At 36.8% G+C, this 21,017-nt stretch overlaps 1 protein-coding gene across 9 annotated transcripts in view; it reads right to left on the bottom strand.

The window, feature by feature from the left end:
• The window catches only part of DMD (dystrophin), a 2,142,101-nt gene that overhangs the window by 716,340 nt on the left and 1,404,744 nt on the right, over positions 1 to 21,017 (bottom strand). For all 9 annotated transcript variants that reach the window (XM_062183372.1, XM_062183374.1, XM_062183379.1 and 6 more), the window contains one exon: positions 81 to 189. In XM_062183372.1, coding sequence (XP_062039356.1) covers positions 81 to 189 — 109 coding nt within the window. The remainder of the gene's footprint in view (positions 1 to 80; positions 190 to 21,017) is intronic.

The following is a 21,017-nucleotide window of genomic DNA, read 5'->3' as shown; positions in this document are numbered from 1 at the left end:
CTTTGCCTCAAACATCACTTCATAGTTGGGATTTTAAGCAGATACCTAAAGCCAAAGAAAACGGGCAGCAGCGTACTTACAGGCTCCGATAGTAGCTGGTCCAGGAGGGAGGTCAGGCCGCTTTGCCCTGAGCTCTTGCAGTAGATAGTTGACGACCTTCCACTCGGAGCTCAGGTCTTCTAACTTCCTCTGCAACAGAAAAGCACACGGGTTACTTATTTGATTAACACTTTGAAGATAACTTAATTCATGAAGCTATTAACTCATTCTGTGAATGTATTATTGGATTTCTATTATATTTTACATCTAAATTAATTTTTCTGGCTAGAATTCCTTTCAAATGAACTATAATTATTTTAGCCAACCACCCTACAAATATTTATTGATTGTTTGCTGCATGCAAACTCTTCCTCCAGGCACAATTTCATTCAAATAGAGCAGAGTGCAAACATTACTGAAAAGAAAGCAAACAACAGTCCCTTCTCAATAATTGTCTTGATATTTAAATAGCGTCTATTGTGGCTCTATACTGGAATCCTCCAGAAAGCTTTAAAAAAAAAAAAAACCCAAAGCCCTGGCTCACCCCAGATGAATTGTTTCAGAACATCTTGGAGGGAAGGAGCAGGTCTTGGCAGACATGAAGATATACACCCCCAGAGGCCCCTTCAAGGAGCGATTCTTGTCTCAGATGAAAGAAATTTAGTAGGCATCTTGCAGCTGCAGAGAGTTGCCCCGTCCCAGAGCAAGGCCTTCCAGGGTAGCCCTAGTTCAGTAACTGGTCAAGGTGAGGATATGGAGGCCTGGCCAATTTGGCTCAACACAGGGCAAGTCTGAAATGCCATTTCAACTTCTGAGCTCCTTGTGGTGTCAGCAAAGCCCATGTATGCCCAGTGGTGTGCTGGCTGGTACCTTTTTAACAACTAGCTCTCTGTGGGGTGGGGGCGGGTGGGTGGAGCCCAATTTTAATGATTGCCAATTTCTGTGGTGTAAATTCTCCCATCACAGCCAATTTTAAATGACTAAGACAAGGTCAAGTAGCTTACAACATGCCTGAGAATTTACCAATAGGCCCTCCTGAGCTTACACAAGCTGGCTGCAACACTCCACTGGGCAGCCATATGATTTCGTTACAGCCTATGTGAGCAGAGGAGATGTTAGTCGGTTGGGTGCTGATGCTGTAAAAAATGAGCGAGGTTTTTAAAAATCTTTGTTTCCCTTCTCATGGATTGGAAACAGAGGACTCCAGGGTCCTAAGGCAAATGTTAATAGATTGGGGAGGAAAATGAAGTCCTAATGCTTCTACAGCAGTGTTCTCAATGTTTTAGGATCAAGAGAATCACCTGGAGACCTTATTAAACCACTGACTGCTTGCTCGTAGCCCTGGAGTTCTGAATTTAATAGGTCTCAGGTGGTGGCCAGGAATTTGGCTGTTCAAATTGTTTTCAGGTGATGCTGATGCTGCTTGTCCATGACCAAAGGCTAAGGCATCCATTGTAACTAATGAGTAGCTAACCATCTATAATCAACCATATGTGTACAATCCCTGGAAAACAAAATAAGAACATAGGCCTTCAGATCATTTTCAATAGGACTAAATTTTCTGGAGAAATTCTAGTTGAAAACAGCTGTCAATCAAGGGGATGGTAGAGCCATAAAAGGGACAGAACCTAGGTTTCTGTAAAAACATATATACTTGTATTGATGTTACATTAACAAGAGACTTGTGTTGTAGTAATTATTGTGCATTGGTTGTGACTCTGAGCATCTAATATATTAATACATGCCTTAAAAACAAAACCACATACCGGAAAGCTCCTTGGCTAGGAATGCATATACTTCCTAAAGAACAAGAAAATACTTCTACTATATTAAGGCACTGGAGTTTTTAGTTTGTTAGAAGAAACAATACATTACTAGCACAAGGATAGTTCAAAAAATTCATGGAGACTTGGTATTAAAGGATAAGTTTAGTTTGGTGCAAAAATTGAAATCATATGTAGCTGGAATATTTTTAAAAAAAATTTTTAAAAGATTTATTTATTTATTTGAAAGTCAGAGTTACACAAAGAGGAGAGGCCAAGAGAGAGAGAGGTCTTCCATCCACTGGTTCACTCCCCAGTTGGCCACAACAGCCAGAGTTGCGCCGATCCGAAGCCAGGAGCTTCTTCCGGGTCTCCCACGTGCGTGCTGGGGCCCAAGGCCCAGGGCCATCTTCTACTGCTTTCCCAGGCCATAGCAAAGAGCCTGATCAGAAGAGGAGCAGCTGGGACTAGAACCGGCGCCCATATGGGACGCCAGCGCTTCAGGCCAGGGCGTTAACCTGCTGCGCCACAGCACCAGCCCCTCAGATAAATAAATCAATCTTAAAACAAAACTTTGCCTGTTTCTATTAAGGGTTTATAGCAGCATTTCTATACAGCTATAAATTCTCATGCTTATTTTTGAGGACACAAATAATTTTACTAATGTTGGATTTGGTAAAAAAGGATACATTAAAAGAAATAGCATTTCCAGTCTGAAGAATGAGAGTTGGAAGAGCCAGAAACCACAAACTCTTTAATGAGCTATTGAATAAACAGAAATGTTAATGAATACAACCCAACAACTGCAATGTTTTAGACACATGTTGTAGCTTAATGCTAATCATTAATTTAATGCTGATCATTTCAACAAAAACACTCATTCATTTATTTATTCATTCAAGGAAAAAATGCTCAGCTGTTATTCCATGCCAGTCTGTGTGCCAGTTACTAAGCTTACAAAAATATGAAGATAATAACCTCTAAGCATTCATAGCGTGGTGGTGAAAACAGATATGTAAATAAATCACAGTGGAGTTTTTTGGGAATTATAATGATTTTAATAAGACATAGCCAGGAACAGCTTAATTCAGCCTGGAGAAGTTACAAGGTTACTACAAAAAAGGCTCACATATTCATATATGAATCGGTATTGAAAGATGAATAGGAATTGTTCAGAGATGACTATGTGCCAGGTGGAAAATGGGCATTTCAGACAGACAGAAGAGCACAAAGACAAGAGGCATCGAGACATTTCAAGTAAATGCAAAGAATTTGTTCTGGTTATCTGGACTACAGAGTTTGTAAAGAATGATATGGAACTCCTAGGCCAGAGCCAATGGCAATTTATTAAGGTCCTGTAATGTGAGATTATCGGGTTCTCTTCTAAAACCTAGGAGTCAATGGAAGTGTTTCGGCAGAAGAGTGATGAGATAAGATTTGTGTTTTGCAGTGTGGAGGCTTTATCAGAAGAGAACAGACACATGACTTGGAAGACTAATGTGGTAACTGGAGTGAGAAGTGGTCTGGGATTGGTCTGACCAAAGGCTTTGGCCATGTAGAGAAATGTAGGGGACTGTGTGTATGTGTTTCTTGTCTGACACACACTGATGATGCAGTGTAATGGTACTTAACGGTAGTTGAGATTTTGAATTGGGAAGTACCAAAGAGAAACTTTCTATTAGGTGGTCTTTCCAATCCACCATATAAGTGTGTGTCTTTCCAGTTGGACTGCAAGTATATACTGTTTGGCAGACAGGCACTGAGTTTTCTATTCTTTGAACGGTATTACCTTTATACCCAATCCAGTGCTTCCTAATAATAGGTGATCAGTAAACATTTCTGAATTGAATCAAGTGAAATAAAAATGGCTATTTGGATGAAAGAAAAGAGACAGTTAACTGAATTTTCCTCTTTCCAATTTGACTATGTTGCAAATCACATTTGATTACATTTCTTAGAGAGCACTTGAAAAAGCCCACGTCATTTTTTTCAGGTGTGTAATCATTTCATTAAGCCTTTATAATTCATGAGTCAGAGTGTTTTTGTAGAATTAATGTCCTAGACCAGTGTCTTAGATTCAGTTCCCCACGGGGACTAGGTGGCAACTAAGTGAAGACCAGACGTCTAAGGCAGAGAGCTACAACTTCAGTTGCAACAGGTAAACAACAACAAACCAAAAAACAACCCAAACAAATGAAAAACTCTACTGATCATATTCTCACATCAGTATATGCCAGAGAAGTTGTACTCAGGTTCCTAAGGCCATAAGAAAGTGAAAGAAAATCTGTTAGTGCACTGTATGTAATCAAGACTAGCATGGATATGTATGCTACAGAGATGGATAACTGAATATTAGGGATGAACACTAAGGAAACCAATGAACTAAAGTATACAAAGCAATATGGATGGATATTTAAAACACAGTAGTGAATTTTTAAAAAGCCAAGAAACATAAGGTTTATAGAATGATGTAGTTTTCATAAATGTAAAATATACTTATAAGTAATACATTGTATTATTTTACAAGGATAAAGCAGGAAAGAAATGGGAGATATCATTGTCACAATATAGGAACTTTGAGAAGTGGTGGCTAAAACAATCATTAAAAATCAAAATAGATAAATTTATAGTTAAGTGAACAGTGTAGAACAGAGGTAATAAATACTAAAAATCCATCACTTCTTATTTTAACTTTTGTCTATGCTTTTGAGGTTATTTATGTCTGTTGTGCATTTGTGCATATATTGTGTCATGTTAGAGCTTTTAAATATGCCCAGAATGCATATTTTAAACATCTATCAAACTATCCATGGATATAATTATTTATTAAAAATGTCATATTTATATTTACTAAAGTTAAAAAAGAAAAAAAATATTATGTAGGATCTCTGTCTTTAATGTGCTGTACACTCTTATTTAATGCTATAACTAGTACTCCAACAGTATTTTTTTTTCACTTTGTGTTTGCTATATGGGGGCAAACTGCTGAAATCGTTACCTAATATATACTAAACTGATCTTTTGTATATAAAGAGAATTGAAAATGAATCATGATGTGATTGGAAGGGGAGAGGGAGCGGGAAAGGGGAGGGTTGTGGGTGGGAGGGAAGTTTTGGGAGGGGGAAGCCATTGTAACCCATAAGCTGTACTTTTGAAATTTATATTCATTAAATAAAAGTTTAATTAAAAAAAAGTCATATTTGAATCCAAAAGCAAACAAAAAATGCCACTGATCAGTGAGAAAAACTTCCAGAGAAGGTTATGACAGTGGAAAACTGTTTCCAGTCCTGATATCAGAGCCCAAGCACTAAGAATTAGATATCATAAAAGGCTACTGAATAATAAATTTGCTTTCTTGGTTCTTTTACAAGGTGTCAGTGACTTCACAAGGACAAAATATGAAGAGCATATAGAAGTAACCATGCTTACAACAGAAAGTAGCAATAGATAAAAGGGAGAAGACAGAAATATAAAAGTTTGCAACTAAAAAATATACTAGCGTTGGTTATTTGGTGGAGATGACCATTCAACATATGATGGGTTCTTATCATACATTGTTTAACTTATAGGAAATTTTCTATATGGGGATGTGTGGAGGGAGGGAGGGAGGGAGGGAGGGGGGGGGAGGGAGAGAGGGAGAGAGGGAGAGGGGGAGAGGGGGAGAGGGGGAGAGGGAGAGAGGGAGAGGGAGAGAGAGAGAGAGAGAGAAATTGATTGGGGTTAGGGACTCATTCAAATACTTCTGAGGGTCTGTCCACCCTTCTACCTAATAAGCATATGACCCCAAGGCGAGTGGGCAAATAGGGAGGAAAATTTGCTGTTTCTAGTATCTCATGATACAAGTATCTCATTCAATTGAGTTTGATTCTATTTAAAGGCATCTATATCTATATCTATATCTATATCTATATCTATCTTATAGCCTGACTTCTGAAAGTACCCAATTCATCTAATCTCAACTGGAGAGAGGGTTTTACACTGAACTTCAACCATGTTTGAAATACATCACTGTTCGGATCTGGCTGAAGAGCCCATGAGAGTATTTTAGGCATGGAAAGCCAAGACACTCTGGGGAAAAAAAAAAGAAAAAAAAGAAGAAGAAGAAGAAGACCTAAATGAAAAATCTCTGCGAGTGAGATCCCAGTGGAAAGAACGGGGCTATCAAAGATGGAGGTACCTTTCTCTAAAGGGAGGAGAGAACTTCCACTTTGACTATGACCCTGTCTGAATAAGATTGAAGTCGGCGAACCCTAAAGGCTTCCATAGCCTTGGTAACTCATGACTAGAGCCTAGGGAGATTACTGACGCCATAAACAAGAGTGTCAAATTGTTAAGTCAGCGACAGGAGACATTGTGTACTTTTGTCTCATGTGGGATCTGTCCTTAATGTGTTGTCCAATGTGAAGTGATGCTATAACTAGTACTGAAACAGTATTTTTACACTTTGTGTTCGTGTGGGTGCAAACTGATGAAATCTTTATTTGTATATACTGAATCGATATAAAGATAATTGAAAATGAAAAAAAAAACTTGGTTTTTAAATTGGACATTGCATAGAAAATTAATCAATTTTTAAAAAATATCATGTAGGATCTCTGTCCTTAATGTGCTGTACATTGTGATTTAATGCTATAACTAGTACTCCAACAGTATTTTTCAGTTTGTGTTGCTATGTGGGTGCAAACTGTTGAAATCTTTACTTAATATATACTAAACTGATCTTCTGTATATAAAGAGAATTGAAAATGAATCTTGATGTGAATGGAAGGGGAGAGGGAGTGGGGAAGGGGAGAGTTGCAGGTGGGAGGGAAGTTATGGGGGGTGGAAGCCATTGTAATCCATAAGCTGTACTTTGGAAATTTATATTCATTAAATAAAAGTTTAAAAAAGAAAAAAAAGAAATACATCACTGTATAACTAAACAGAGCAATAAGGGATGTCATAATGATACCACCGAAAAATTAAGGAAAATTTAAATTACATTGTGATTTATAATCAGAAGTATTGGATTTCAGTTGTAATTCATTACTACTAGTAGTGTGATCCTTGGCAAATCACATAGGTAACTCAAATTTTTCATCCTTGAAGCATGGATCTAATACTACCACCTAACTCATAGCTTAGTTGGAGAAACTAAATGTGATGTTTTATGTGAACAGAATACTATGAACTGTAAAGCACTATAAAATTGTTGGTTAGATATTATGCACTGCTTAATGAAGCAGAACAGAAGATAGTCAATAAAAGTTTTCATTAAAATAGTTACAATAAAAATATCTAAGTGCTTAAAGGACTAGGTTTTGGTTATTTGGAAGGTAGCATGTTTGTATATCCAATTTCCCTTTTATTAATATATAAACTCTGAAGAGTCTATCCACTTAAATGTTTTCTTGCCTACTGATATTTCCAGATGATACATGAGGGGGTACTATAATTTCAAATATAGAGGTGGATTTGTAAAATTAAGTAGTAACCTTAATATACCACAAATGTCCGCAAATATTGCAAAGGGTCAAAAGTACAATAACCTAAGAACTATACATTCCCCAATCTTTCATAATTATTAGCAGATGACATCACTTATGAAATGCCTGTAATTTTTGATTTGGCTCATCATGAAAGCACTTATGACTTCTTCAAGAATCTGGTGTACTTTAGAGTTGAAAGAGGTTATCTATACCTGTATATCTCTATCTATCTATCTATCTATCTATCTATCATGCAAGTTATTTTGTTTGATTTTGCTTTTTGCTTCTCTGGCATGTACCCATATTTTCTATTCTCTCATTTTTTTGTATTAGGCTGTAAAATTGTTTTGGGTAGCAAAACAGCTGCAGCAACTAGTGCAGTGTTCTTCCCATAATACATTTTAACAAATGCTTAATAAAAACCAGTGAAAAGTAATTATTTGCTATATTTTAATAGCCTATAAGAAAATTTAGGGCAATCAAGTATGCATCTAAATCCAATTTCTTTCAATATAATATCAGTCAGATAGTAGTTATCATATCCTATTCTTAACCAGATTTCCAGAATTTTTAAACTTTGCATCTTGAATTGCAGGTCCCATGCTCTGTTCAACAGAGTGGATTTATATTTTACCCAAAGAGATAAATTTTGACAGCATTTTTAATGGCAAATTTAGGTTCACTATAGGGGATTTTAGAGCTAATTATTATTTCTTTCTTTATATACTTTACTTGGAAATAGTCATTAAATGTTAAGACAATTATATCAAGTGATACGAAATTTCTTCTTTATGAAGATCAGGAATTAACTAGAGAAAGATGTGATTTCTAAACATATCTTTCATTTTTAATTTAAAATTGAATACAGTCTTAAACTCTGAGTTTGAGATATATAAAATTTAAAGTTTTATATCTTTTTCTTGTGTTGATGTGTGTCATTCAATTAACTTCTGATGAATAGAGTAATCCACTTGTAGCTATATGTACATAGTCATGCTCATGAACATTGTCTGTGTGTCTTTCTCCACAAAGGCAATTAATACAAATAAGGACCAGAAGTTCATATCGCTGAAATTCTTGCCTAGTTTCAGCATGAGCTACTGAGTAAGCCTAAATTGAGACTTTTCACCCAAGTATGTCCTCATAAAATGTTCAGCTTATATTAGAGCATTCATAAAATGTTTTATATCTTATTTCCTTTTGATTAACAAAGTTGAACATTAGCCAGAAATAACCTCAAGAGATGGGAATTTGGTATGCTTATAAAAATAATCTGATACAATCTGGTTAATCAAAAAAGGAGATGAAGAAAGTTGACAAACAAACAAGAAATTATTCCTAGTATAGTAACTTCCCAGTCACCAGTGGTGGAATTCATTAAAAAGAAGTCTCTTAAAGATAATTTTAAAAAGTAAAATAATAAGTCCATCTATTGGGGGAAATTGAGAATATGTACTTGAGAAAAATGATAAGATCAGCTTTCCTAATATTTATGAACAATATTGAGGTTTGGAATATAATTTCCATGATAGCACTGAGAACATGAAGAACGGCTCTGCTGGTCGATGACTGCTACTGAGGATGGGGTGGTCACAGTCCAACATAAAAACACTGATAGAAAATGAACTCGACGGAGATAAGGGCAGCCCATGGCCAGGTTTTGAACAAGACAGAGACAAGGCCATTTTGCCATCACAGAAATGACTAATATGAGGCACGTTGCTCCTTTAATAGTGACATATCTAATCCTGATTAATCGTCTCCTCTTCTGGTTAAAAATTGTTAATATACCTGATCACCATGTTTCTTGACAGCATCTAAGTCCAGAAAGAGGCTTCCACATCCCTAATTCTTCCTTAGAATCACCTAGTCAACTGCACCCTGTAAGTTCTTTCTAACACCCTCTTACTGAGATGCCCCACAGTCTCTCTTGAGGGCTCTCTTGCTACCATAAGCTAGATGACTCTAATTATTTGATTGCTAGTATGCTTCTAGAAGTCATTGGTTAGAGTCGCTTTAATAACATCATGTGGGGATTACAACACTCCCATATTTCAAGTAACTTAAATGAAAGACAATGATCTTCAAAACTTTGGAATATATACACTAATACTTTGAAATTGTTCCATAAATTACTATTGTGGCAAAAGCAATATGTCTAAATGAGTGTGTTATTTTATAAAATGTTGGATTGCAAATATGAAAGTGTTACTCAAGAAATTAAACATAATTAGACATTGACAATCATATCCATATCTCTTAATGTTTATATTTGCAATTTGCTCAAAATCTATTATAAATGTTATCTTCTCATTGGAAAGTGGGGATCTCCTCATATTCAAGCACTGTCATTAGCCTTTATTCAACCTCTAAATGCTAACATGATTAGCATTTATTCAACAGAGGCAAAAGCCAATTGTAAAGCAAACTTGGGTTTTTTAAAAACTGAAACTCTGCTATTCATGAGTTGGAAAATTATAAAATATCTCTAATATTATTATCTTCTTTCCATAAATTTTCTTCCAACATTTTTTTTTGTAATTTGGCATGGAAATTGCTATCACTGAATGAATCAGTAAAAAAGGGATTTGTTTATTTGAGGGAACAACTTGTGTCTATTATCTACTGATTTGTGATGATATAAAAAATGCTGTACTAAGTAAGTTAGATTGTATGTGTGATAGGTGACTTATAAAACCCAAATGTTATAATAATACTTAACTGGGCAACATTTCTCAGATATTGATGTAATTGTGTTGATATTTAATTAGACAAGATTTTGACCAAAAAGACACTACTTAACCATATACCACATATAAAATTTGAGACACCAATGTGTAGCTTGGCAAAAGAATAAACCCCCAATAGCTTTTAGAGATGTTAAGATATTGATGTTGGCAGTAGAACAAACTTGTTAGGAGAAAAAAAACAGCATAATCTGGTTAATTAACAACAAAACAGCTGGGAAAATGAAACATCCCTGTTTGTGATTGACTGTAATTGAAAATGACTAATGATGCTGTCATTTTGCAGCTTATATTTGAGGAAATGATGCCTGGAAGATTATAATTGCCCTCCTGACCACTTGTCTAAAGCAATTATTTTGTGTTAAAGGTTTGGATGGAACCATTTAGCCAAATACGGAAGGCTCATCTACACGTTACTTTTCTGTTACATTTGAAAATAATTCAAGAGCAGTAAGTAAATATATTTTTAGGTTTGTGTCATCAAGATTTCTTTTATAATATACAATGTTGGTAAGCAAATTAGCCAGCTTTATTTTACCACTTCAGCAAGTGACCAAGACAATTATAACTCCACTAATGCTCTTGGTTCTAATATATAGAAAATGTTATGAGTATATTCATTTAAAAAATATATACACAATTTGAAAATTTTAACAGAGAAAGTACTTTTCCAATTTAAAAATGAGCATGAGGGGCCGGTGCTGTGGCACAGTGGGTAAAGCCACTGCCTGCAGTACTGGCATCCCATATCAGCGCACCGGTTTGAGTCCCAAGTATTCCACTTCCGATCCAGCTCTCTGCTATGGCCTGGGAAAGCAGTGGAAGATGGCCCAAGTCCTTGGGCCCCTGCATCCAGAAGAAGACCCAGAAGAAGCTCCTGGCTCCTGGCTTCATATTGGTGCAGCTCTGGCCGTTGTGGCCAACTGGAGAGTGAACCAGCGGATGGAAGACCCTCCCCGCTGCCTCTTCTTCTCTCTCTGTTAAATCTTTTGAATAAATAAATAAATCTTTTTAAAAAATAAGCATGAGAATAAGCAAATGACACCCAAATGCTTAAGCTAAAGAGTTTAAAAAACATTTTTATAGTTTTATCAATTTATTTGCAAGGCCGATATACAGGGAGAGAGAAAGAGAAAGAGAGAGAGAGAAAGAGAGAAAGAAAGAGAGAGAATTTTCCAACTGCTGATTCACTAATCAAGTGGCTTCAATGACCATGGCTGGGCCAGGCCAAAGCCAGGAGCCAGGACATTCCTCTGGGTCTCCCACATAGGTGGCAGGTTCCCAAGGACTTGGCCCATTGTCTGCTGCCTTCCCAGGCACATTAACTGGGACCTGGGTTGGAAGTGGAGCAGCCCATATGGGATACCGGCACTGCAGGCAGAGGCTTAACTTTCTATGCCATATCGCTGGCCTATAAAAATGTTTTTAAAAGCCAATTCCTGGAGCAAGGACAGTCTATTCAACAAAAGGTTTGGGGAAAACTGGATTTCCACGTGCAGAAGCATGAAGCAAGACCCCTACCTTTCACCTTACACAAAAATCCACTCAACATGGATTAAAGACCTAAATCTATGACTCGACATCATCAAATTATTAGAGAATTTGGAGAAACCCTGCAAGACACAGGCACAGGCAAAGACTTCTTGGAAAAGACTCCAGAAGCACAGGCACTCAAAGCCAAAATTAACAATTGGGATTGCATCAAATTAGGAAATTTCTGTACTTCAAAAGAAACAGTCAGGAAAGTGAAGAGGCAATCGACAGAATGGGAAAAAATATTTGCAAACTATGCAGTAGATAAAGGATTAATAACCAGAATCTATAAAGAGATCAAGAAACTCCACAACAACAAAACAAACAACCCACTTAAGAGATGGGCTAAGTACCTCAACAGACATTTCTCAAAAGAAGAAATTCAAATGGCCAACAGACACATGAAAAAATGCTCAGGATCACTAGCAATCAGGGAAATGCAAATCAAAACCACAATAAGGTTTCACCTCACCCCAGTTAGAATGGCTCACATTCAGAAATCTACCAACAACAAATGCTGGCGAGGAGGTGGGGAAAAAGGGACACTAACCCACTGTTGGTGGGAATGCAAACTGGTAAAGCCACTATGGAAGTCAGTCTGGAGATTCCTCAGAAACCTGAATATAACCCTACCATACAACCCAGCCATCCCACTCCTTGGAATTTACCCAAAGGAAATTAAATTGGCAAACACAAAAGCTGTCTGCACCTTAATGTTTCTTGTAGTTCAATTCACAATAGCTAAGACCTGGAACCAACCCAAATGTCCATCAACAGTAGACTGGATAAACAAGTTATGGGATATGTACTCTATAGAATACTATACAGCAGTCAAAAGCAATGAAATCTGGTCATTTGCAACAAAATGGAGGAATCTGGAAAACATCATGCTGAGTGAAATAAGCCAGTCCCAGAGGGACAAATATATGTTCTCCCTGATCAGTGACAACTAACTGAGCACCAAAGGGGAAACCTGTTGAAGTGAAATGGACACTATGAGAAACAGTGACTTGAACAGCCCTTGTCCTGACTTTTGATGTGCAACTTAATACTGTATCCCTTTTAGTATTTTTTGTTGCTGTTCTACTTAACACTATTGGTTGAACTCTGTAATTAACACACAATTATTCTTAGGTGTTGAAATTTAACTGAAAAGTGATCCCTGTTAAATATAAGAGTGGGAAAAAGAGAGGGAGGAGATGTACAATTTGGGACATGCTCAATCGGACTTGCCCCAAATGGTAGAGTTAGAAACATGCCAGGGGATTCCAATTCAATCCCATCAAGTGGCATGTACCAATGCCATCTCACTAGTCCAAGTGATCAATTTCTGTTCACAATTGATCACATTGATAGGTCTAAGAGTCAAAGGGATCACATAAACAAGACTAGTGTCTGCTAATACTAACTGATAGAACAAAAAAGGGAAAGAACGATCCAACATAGGAAGCGGGATACATAGCAGACTCATAGAATGGCAGATGTCCTAAATAGCACTCTGGCCTCAGAATCAGCCCTTAAGGCATTCGGATCTGGCTGAAGAACCCATGAGAGTATTGTAGGCATGGAAAACCAAGACACTGTGGCAAAAAAAAAAAAAAAGACCTAAATGAAAGATCTCTGCGAGTGAGATCCCAGTGGAAAGAATGGGGCCATCAAAGAAGGAGGTGCCTTTCTCTGAAGGGAGAAGAGAACTTCCACTGTGACTATGACCTTGTCCAAATATGATCAGAGTTGGCGAACTCAAAAGGCTTCCATAGCCTTTTCAACTCATGAGAAGAGCCTAGAGAGATTACTGATGCCATAAACAAGAGTGTCAAATTGTTATGTCAACAACAGGAGTCACTGTGCACTTACTCCTCATGTAGGACCTCTGTCTTTAATGTGTTGTTCAATGCGAATTAATGCTATAACTAGTACTCAAAAAGTATTTTACACTTTATGTTCCTGTGTGGGTGCAAACTGTTGAAATCTTTACTTAAGATATTCTAAATTGATCTTCTGTATATAAAGAGAATTGAAAATGAATCTTGATGTGAATGGAAGGGGAGAGGGATTGGAAAAGGGGAGGGTTGCAGGTGGGAGGGAAGTTATGGTGGGGAAGCTATTGTAATCCATAAGCTGTACTTTGGAAATTTATATTTATTAAATAAAAGTTAAAAAAATAAAAACCAAATAACAAATGGTTTATTTCTTTGGTAGTTACTGATATTCTCACTGATGACAGTTGTTTTTATTGTTTTTGGGCTGCTATTGCAGACCTAGTTTTTACTCTGTAGAAAATGAACCATTTTATGGCAGGATCAAGTTGTTACTTGTCAATAATAACCTTTAATGTAAATGGCCTAAATTCTCAAGTTAAAAGATACATCTATTGGTTGTCTACAAGATACACACTCCACCAACAAAGATATACAGAGACTGAAATTGAAAAGATGAAAAAAGATATTCCATGGTAATGGAAAACAAGAACAATAGGAGTAGTCATCTTAACATCAGACAAGATAGACTTTTACACAAAAACTGTAAAAAGAGATACATAAGACATTATTTAATGATTACGGGATCAATTCAACAGAAAGATATGACTATAGTGTGTGTGTGTGTGTGTGTGTGTACCTAATTCTAGGGTATCTGGCTATAAAACAAATGTTAATGAATCTAAATGGAGATACAAACTCCAATACAATAATAATGGGAGACTTCAAGAACACACTTTCATCAATTAACAGGTTAACCAAAAAATGAACAAAGAAACAACAGAACTAATCTACTCTATTAACCAAATGGACCTAATTGATATATAAGAAACATTTCATCCCACAGCTGGAAAATACAATCTTTTCATCAGTGTTTGGAACTTTCTCTAGGATAGACCATACACTTGGCCATAAAACAACTCTCAAAACATTTTTAAAACATGAAATCATACCATGTATGTTTTCTGACCACAATGGAATGAAATTGGAAATTAATAACTTAAGAAACTAAAAAATATGCAAACACAAGGAGAATGAACAGTGTGAGACACAATAGAAATCTAAAGGGAAATATAAATATTCTAGAAATGAAGATAACAGCAAAACACATCAAATTTTTTGAATATGACAAAAGCAGTTTTACCTCATTCCAGTTAGAATGCCTATCATCTAAAAATCATATCAAGGAGCTAGAAAAACAAGAACAAACTAAACCCAAAATTAGTAGGATGGAAGAAATAATTAAAATTAGAGAAGAAAAAAACAAGGTTGAAACAAAAATTATACAAAAGATCAATGAAACAAAGAGCTGTTTTTTTAAAAATTAACAAAATGAATTTACCATAGGCCCAAATAATCAAAAAAGGGAGAAGGCTCAAATCAATAAAATCATAGATGAAAAATGAGATGTTACAAAAAATACCACAGAAATAACAGAGTAATTAGGAACTACTACAAACAGCTATATGCCAACAAATTGGAAAATCTAGAAGAAATAGATTTCTGGACACATACAATCTACCAAAATTAAGTCATGAAGACACAGAAAACCTAAACAGACCAATAAGGAAGACAGAGATTGAATCACTAATAAAGACCCTCCCATCAAAGAAAAGCCAAGTAATGGATGGCTTCACTGCTGAATTCTACAAGACATTCAAAGAAGAACTAACTCCAATTCTTCTCAAGCTATTCAAAACAATTGAAATTGAGGAGGCCGATGCCGTGGCTCAATAGGCTAATCCTCTACCTCACGGCGCCGGCACACTGAGTTCTAGTCCCAGTCGGGGCACCGGATTCTGTCCGGTTGCCCCTCTTCCAGGCCAGCTCTCTGCTATGGCCCAGGAGTGCAGTGGAGGATGGCCCAAGTGCTTGGGTCCTGCACCCCATGGGAAACCAGGAGAAGCACCTGCATCACCTTAATTTTAAAACCAGAAAAAAAAACAACAAAGAAAGAGAACTATAGATTAATATCCCTGATGAGCACAGATGCAAATATCCTCAACAAAATACTAGCTAATTCAATCCAACAATACATCAGAAAGATAATTCACCCAGACCAAGAGGGATTTAACCCTGGTATGCAGGGATGGTTCAATATACTTAAATCAATAAATGTGATACATCACATTAACAAAATGAAGAATAAAAATTGTATGATTATCTCAATAAATGAAGAGAAAGCATTTGATAGAATACAACATCCTTTCATGATAAAAACCTTAAAATTAGGTGTAAGAGGAAATTTCCTCAACACAATCAAGGAAATATATGACAAATCCATAGCCAGCATCATATAGAAATGGGGAAAGCTGGAACATTTCCACTAACATCCAGAACCAGAAAAGGATGCCTACTCTCATCATTACCATTCCATATAGTTTTCAAAGTTTTAAGACAATAAAAAGAAATAATCAAAGGAATACAAAATTGGAAAGGAAGAAGTCAAATTATCCCTGTTTGCAGAGGATATGATCTTATATGTAGGGGAAGCAAAAGACTCCTCTAAGAGATTATTGGAACTCATAAGAGAGTTTGTTAAAATTGCAGGATATAAAATCGACACACAAAAATCAATAGCCTTTGTATATACAACAAAGCCATGGCTTAGAAAGAACTTGTAACATCAGTCCCATTTATAATAGCTACAGAATATATTAAATACTTTGGGATAAATCTGACAAAGGATGTGAAAAATCTTTACAATGAAAATTACAACACCTAAATGAAAAAATAGAATAATACATCAAAAAAGGAAAAATCTTCTATGTTTATGAATTAGAAGAATTAATATTATCAAAATGTCCATACTGGGGTCAATGTTGTGGCATAGTCGGTTAAGCTGCTGTCTTGAATGCCAGCATTACATGTGGACACTAGTTCAAGTCCTGGCTGTTCCACTTCCAATCCCGCTCCCTGATAAAAGCACCAGAAGATGCCCCAAGTGCTTGTGCCCCTGCACCCATGTTAGAGACCCTGAAGAAGCCTCCTGGCTTCTGGCTTTGGCCTGGCCTAGCCCAAGCCATGGCAGCCATTTAAAGTGTGAACCAGTAGTGCTCTCTCTGTGTCTCTCCTTCTCTCTCTCTGTAGCTCTGCCTATCAAATAAATAAATAAAACTGAAAAAAACTCTACACTATCCAAAGCAATTTATAGATTCCATATGATCTCACTCAAAATATCAAAGATGTTCTTCTCAAATCTTGCAAAAATGACCCTAAAATTCATATGGAATCTCAAGAGACCCAAAATAGCTAAAGTAACCCTAAGCAATAAATATAAAGCTGGAGTCATCACAATAGTTGATTTAAAGATATATTACATTATAGTTATAATCAAAGCAGCTTGGTACTGTCACAAGAATAGACATGTGGACCAATGGAACAGCCTAGAGACTCTAGAATTAATCCACACATCTACAACCAACTAATCTTTGACAAATGAGCTAAAGTCACCTCCTGGAGAAAGGTCTGTGGATTTATGCATGCAGAAGTATGTAACAAGACCTCTGCCTTACACCCTATACAAAATCAATTTACAATTAGGGATCTAAATTTAAGACCTGAAACCATCAAATTTCTAGTGCAAATCTAAGATAAAATATGGCAAGTCATTGACACAGGCAAAGACTACATGACTAAGACCCCAGAAGCACAGGCAAAAAGGGCAAAAACAGCCAAATGAGATTATATCAAGCTAAGAAGCTTCTGCACTGCAAAGGAAACACTGAACAAAGAGGCAGCAAGAAGAAAGGGAAAAAATTGCAAATTAAATATCTGATAAAGGATTAATATCCAGGATATATAAGGATTTCAAGAAACCCAACAACAACCAACCAAACAATCCAGTTAAGAAATGGGGTAAGGACATGAACAGGCATTTTTCAAAGGATGAAATTTAAATGGCCTACAGATGCATAGAAAGATGCTCAGGATCATTAACCATCAGGGAAATGCAAATGAAAACCATAATTAGGTTTTACCTCATTCCAGTTAGAATGCCTATCATCTAAAAATCAAAAATATAACATGTTGGTGAGGATGTTGGGAAAAATGTACCCTAATACACTGTTTGTAGGAATGTAAACTAATACAACCACTGTGGAAGAAAATATGGAGATTCTTCAGAAATCTGAAAACAGATCTACCATATGACTCAATCATTCTACTCCTGGGAATTTACACAAAGGAAATGAAACCAGCATGTGAAAGACTTATCTGTACCCCCATGTTTACAGCAGCTTGACTCGAAATAGTTAAGATATGGAATCAACACACATGTCCATCAACTGATGCCTAGATAAAGAAATTGTGGTTAAACTGATAAGAACAGATACTACACTTGATCTTAGCTCCACCTCTGAATTCTATCAGATATTCAAAGAACAACTAACTCCAGTACTTCTCAAATTATTCAAAACAATTCAAAGGGATGGAACCCTCCCAAATTCTTTCTGTGAAGCCAATATCACCTTAATTCCTAAGCCCAGAAAAGACACAACAGACAAAGAAAACTACAGACCTATCTCCCTGATGAACATAGATGCAAAAATACTCAACAAAATTCTGGCAAACCAAATCCAACTACACATCAGAAAGATCATTCACCCGGACAAAGTGGGATTTATCCCTGGTATGCAGGGATGGTTCAACATTCGAAAATCAATGTGATACATCACATTAACAAATTGAGAAACAAAAATCATATGATTATCTCAATAGATGCAGAGAAAGCATTTAACAAAATACAAAACCCTTTCATGATGAAAACTAAGCAAATTGGGGTTAGAAGGAACATTCCTCAACACAATTAAGGCAATTTATGATAAACCAATGGCCAGCATCATATTAAATGGGGAAAAGTTGGAGGCATTTCCATTGAAAACTGGCACCAGACAGGGATGCCCACTCTCACCATTGCTATTCAATATAGTCCTAGAGGTTTTAGCCAGAGCCATCAGGCAAGAAAAAGAAATTAAAGGGATACAAATGGGAAAGGAGGAAGTTAAACTATCCCTATTTGCAGATGACATGATCCTATATATAGGGGATCCAATAAATTCTTATGAGACTATTGGAACTCACAGAAGAGTTTGGTAAAGTATCAGGATACAAAGTCAATGCTCAGAAATCAACAGCCTTTGTATACACAGACAATGCCGTGGCCGAGGAAGAACTTCTAAGATCAATCCTGTTCACAATAGCCACAAAAATAGTCAAGTACCTTGGGATAAATTTAACCAAGGATGTCAAAGACCTCTATGATGAAAATACAAAAAATTAAAGAAAGAAATAGAAGAAGACACTAGAAATGGAAAAATCTGCCATGCTCATGGATTAGAAGAATCAATATCATCAAAATGTCCATTCTCCCAAAAACAATTTACAAGTTCAATGCAATACGAATGAAAATACCAAAGTCATTCTTCACAGACCTAGAAAAAATGATGCTGAAATTCATATGGAGAAACAGGAGATCACGAATAGCTAAAGCAATCCTTTAAAATAAAAACAAAAGCCGGAGGCATCATAATTCCAGACCTCAAGACATACTACAGGGCAGTTATAATCAAAACAGCCTGGTGCTGGTACAAAAACAGATGGATAGACCAATGCAACAGAATAGAAACACCGGAAATCAATCCAAACAGCTATAACCAACTCATATTCGACAAAGGACCTAAAACCAACCCCTGGAACAAGGACAGCTTCTTCAACAAATGGTGCTGGGAAAACTGGATGTCCACATGTCAAAGTATAAAGCAAGACCCCTACCTTACACCATATGGTATAAGAATGGGTTACATACAGGTGCCTCCTTCTTTGATGGCCCTTTCTTTCTGCTGGGATCTCATTCACCAAGATCTTTCATTCAGGTAGTTTTTGCCACAGTGTCTTGGCTTTCCGTGCCTGTGAGACTCTCATGGACCTTTTAGCCAGATCCGAATGACCCAAGGGTAGATTGTGAGGCTGGAGTGCTGTTTAGGGCATTTGCCATTCTATGATTCTGCTGTGTGCCCTGTTTCCCCCGCAGGATCATTCTCTCCCTTTTAATTCTATCCTTCATTATTTGCAGACACTGGTCTTATTGTGAAATCTCTTCAACACTTAAGCTATCTTTTTGATCAATTATGTACTTAAACTTAACACTTTAACAAGTGAGATGGCATTGGTATATGCCTCTTAGAATGGCTTACATACAGAAATCAACTAACAACAGATGCTGGCGAGGATGTAGGGAAAAAGGGACACTAATCCACTGTTGGTGGGAATGCAAACTGGTCAGTCCACTATGGAAGACAGTTTGGAGATTGCTAAGAAACCTGTTCATAGCCGTACCACATGACCCAGCCATCCTACTCCTTGGAATTTACCCAAAGGCAATTAAACTGGAAAAAAAGAGCTGATTGCACCTCAATGTTTATTGCAGCTCAATTCACAATAGCTAAGACATAGAATCAACCTAAATGCCCATCAACAGATGACTGGATAAAGAAGTTATGGGATATGTACTCTATAGAATACTATACAGCAGTAAAAAACAATGAAATCCGGTCATTTGCAACAAAATGGAAGAATCTGGAAAATATCATGCTGAGTGAGCCAGTCCAAAAGGGACAAATATCATATGTTCTCCCTGATCAATGACAACTAACTGAGCACCAAAAAGGAAAGCTGTAGAAGTGAAATGGACACTATGAGAAACAGTGACTTGATCAGCCCTTGTCTTGACTGTTGAGGAACAACTTACTATTTTATTCCTTTTAGTATTTTTGTTGTTGTTGTTGTTGTTGCTTTGTTCTACTTAATACCATTGGTTGAACTCTGTAATTAATACACAATTATTCTTAGGCATTTAAAATTAACAGAAAAGTGATCTCTGTTAAATATAAAAGGGGGAATAAGAGAGGGAGGAGATATACAGGTCAGCACATGCTCACTCGGACTTACCTCCAATGGTAGAGCTAGAAATGTGCCAGGGGATTCCAATTCAATCTTATCAAGGAGGCATATACCAATGCCATCTCACTTGTTAAAGTGATAAGTTTAAGTACATAATTGATCAAAAAGATAGCTTAAGTGTTGAAGAGATTTCACAATAAGACCAGTGTCTGCAAATAATGAAGGATAGAATTAAAAGGGAGAGAATGATCCTAGGGGGGAAACAGGATACACAGCAGACTCATAGAATGGCAAATGCCCTAAACAGCACTCCGGGCCTCACCATCTACCCTTGGGTCATTCGGATCTGGCTAAAAGGTCCATGAGAGTCTCGCAGGCACAGAAAGCCAAGACACTGTGGCAAAAACTACCTGAATGAAAGATCTTGGTGAATGAGATCCCAGCAGAAAGAACGGGCCATCAAAGAAGGAGGCACCTTTCTCTGAAGGGAGGAAGGAACCTCCACTGTGATATGGCCTTGACTAAATAAGTTCAGAATTGGTGAACTTAAGAGGCTTCCATAGCCTTGGCAGCTCATGGCAAGAGCCT

This window comes from Lepus europaeus, chromosome X (genome assembly GCF_033115175.1).
Source record: "Lepus europaeus isolate LE1 chromosome X, mLepTim1.pri, whole genome shotgun sequence".
Lineage (NCBI taxonomy): Eukaryota > Metazoa > Chordata > Mammalia > Lagomorpha > Leporidae > Lepus > Lepus europaeus.
This window is presented reverse-complemented; position numbering and strand designations above follow the sequence as displayed.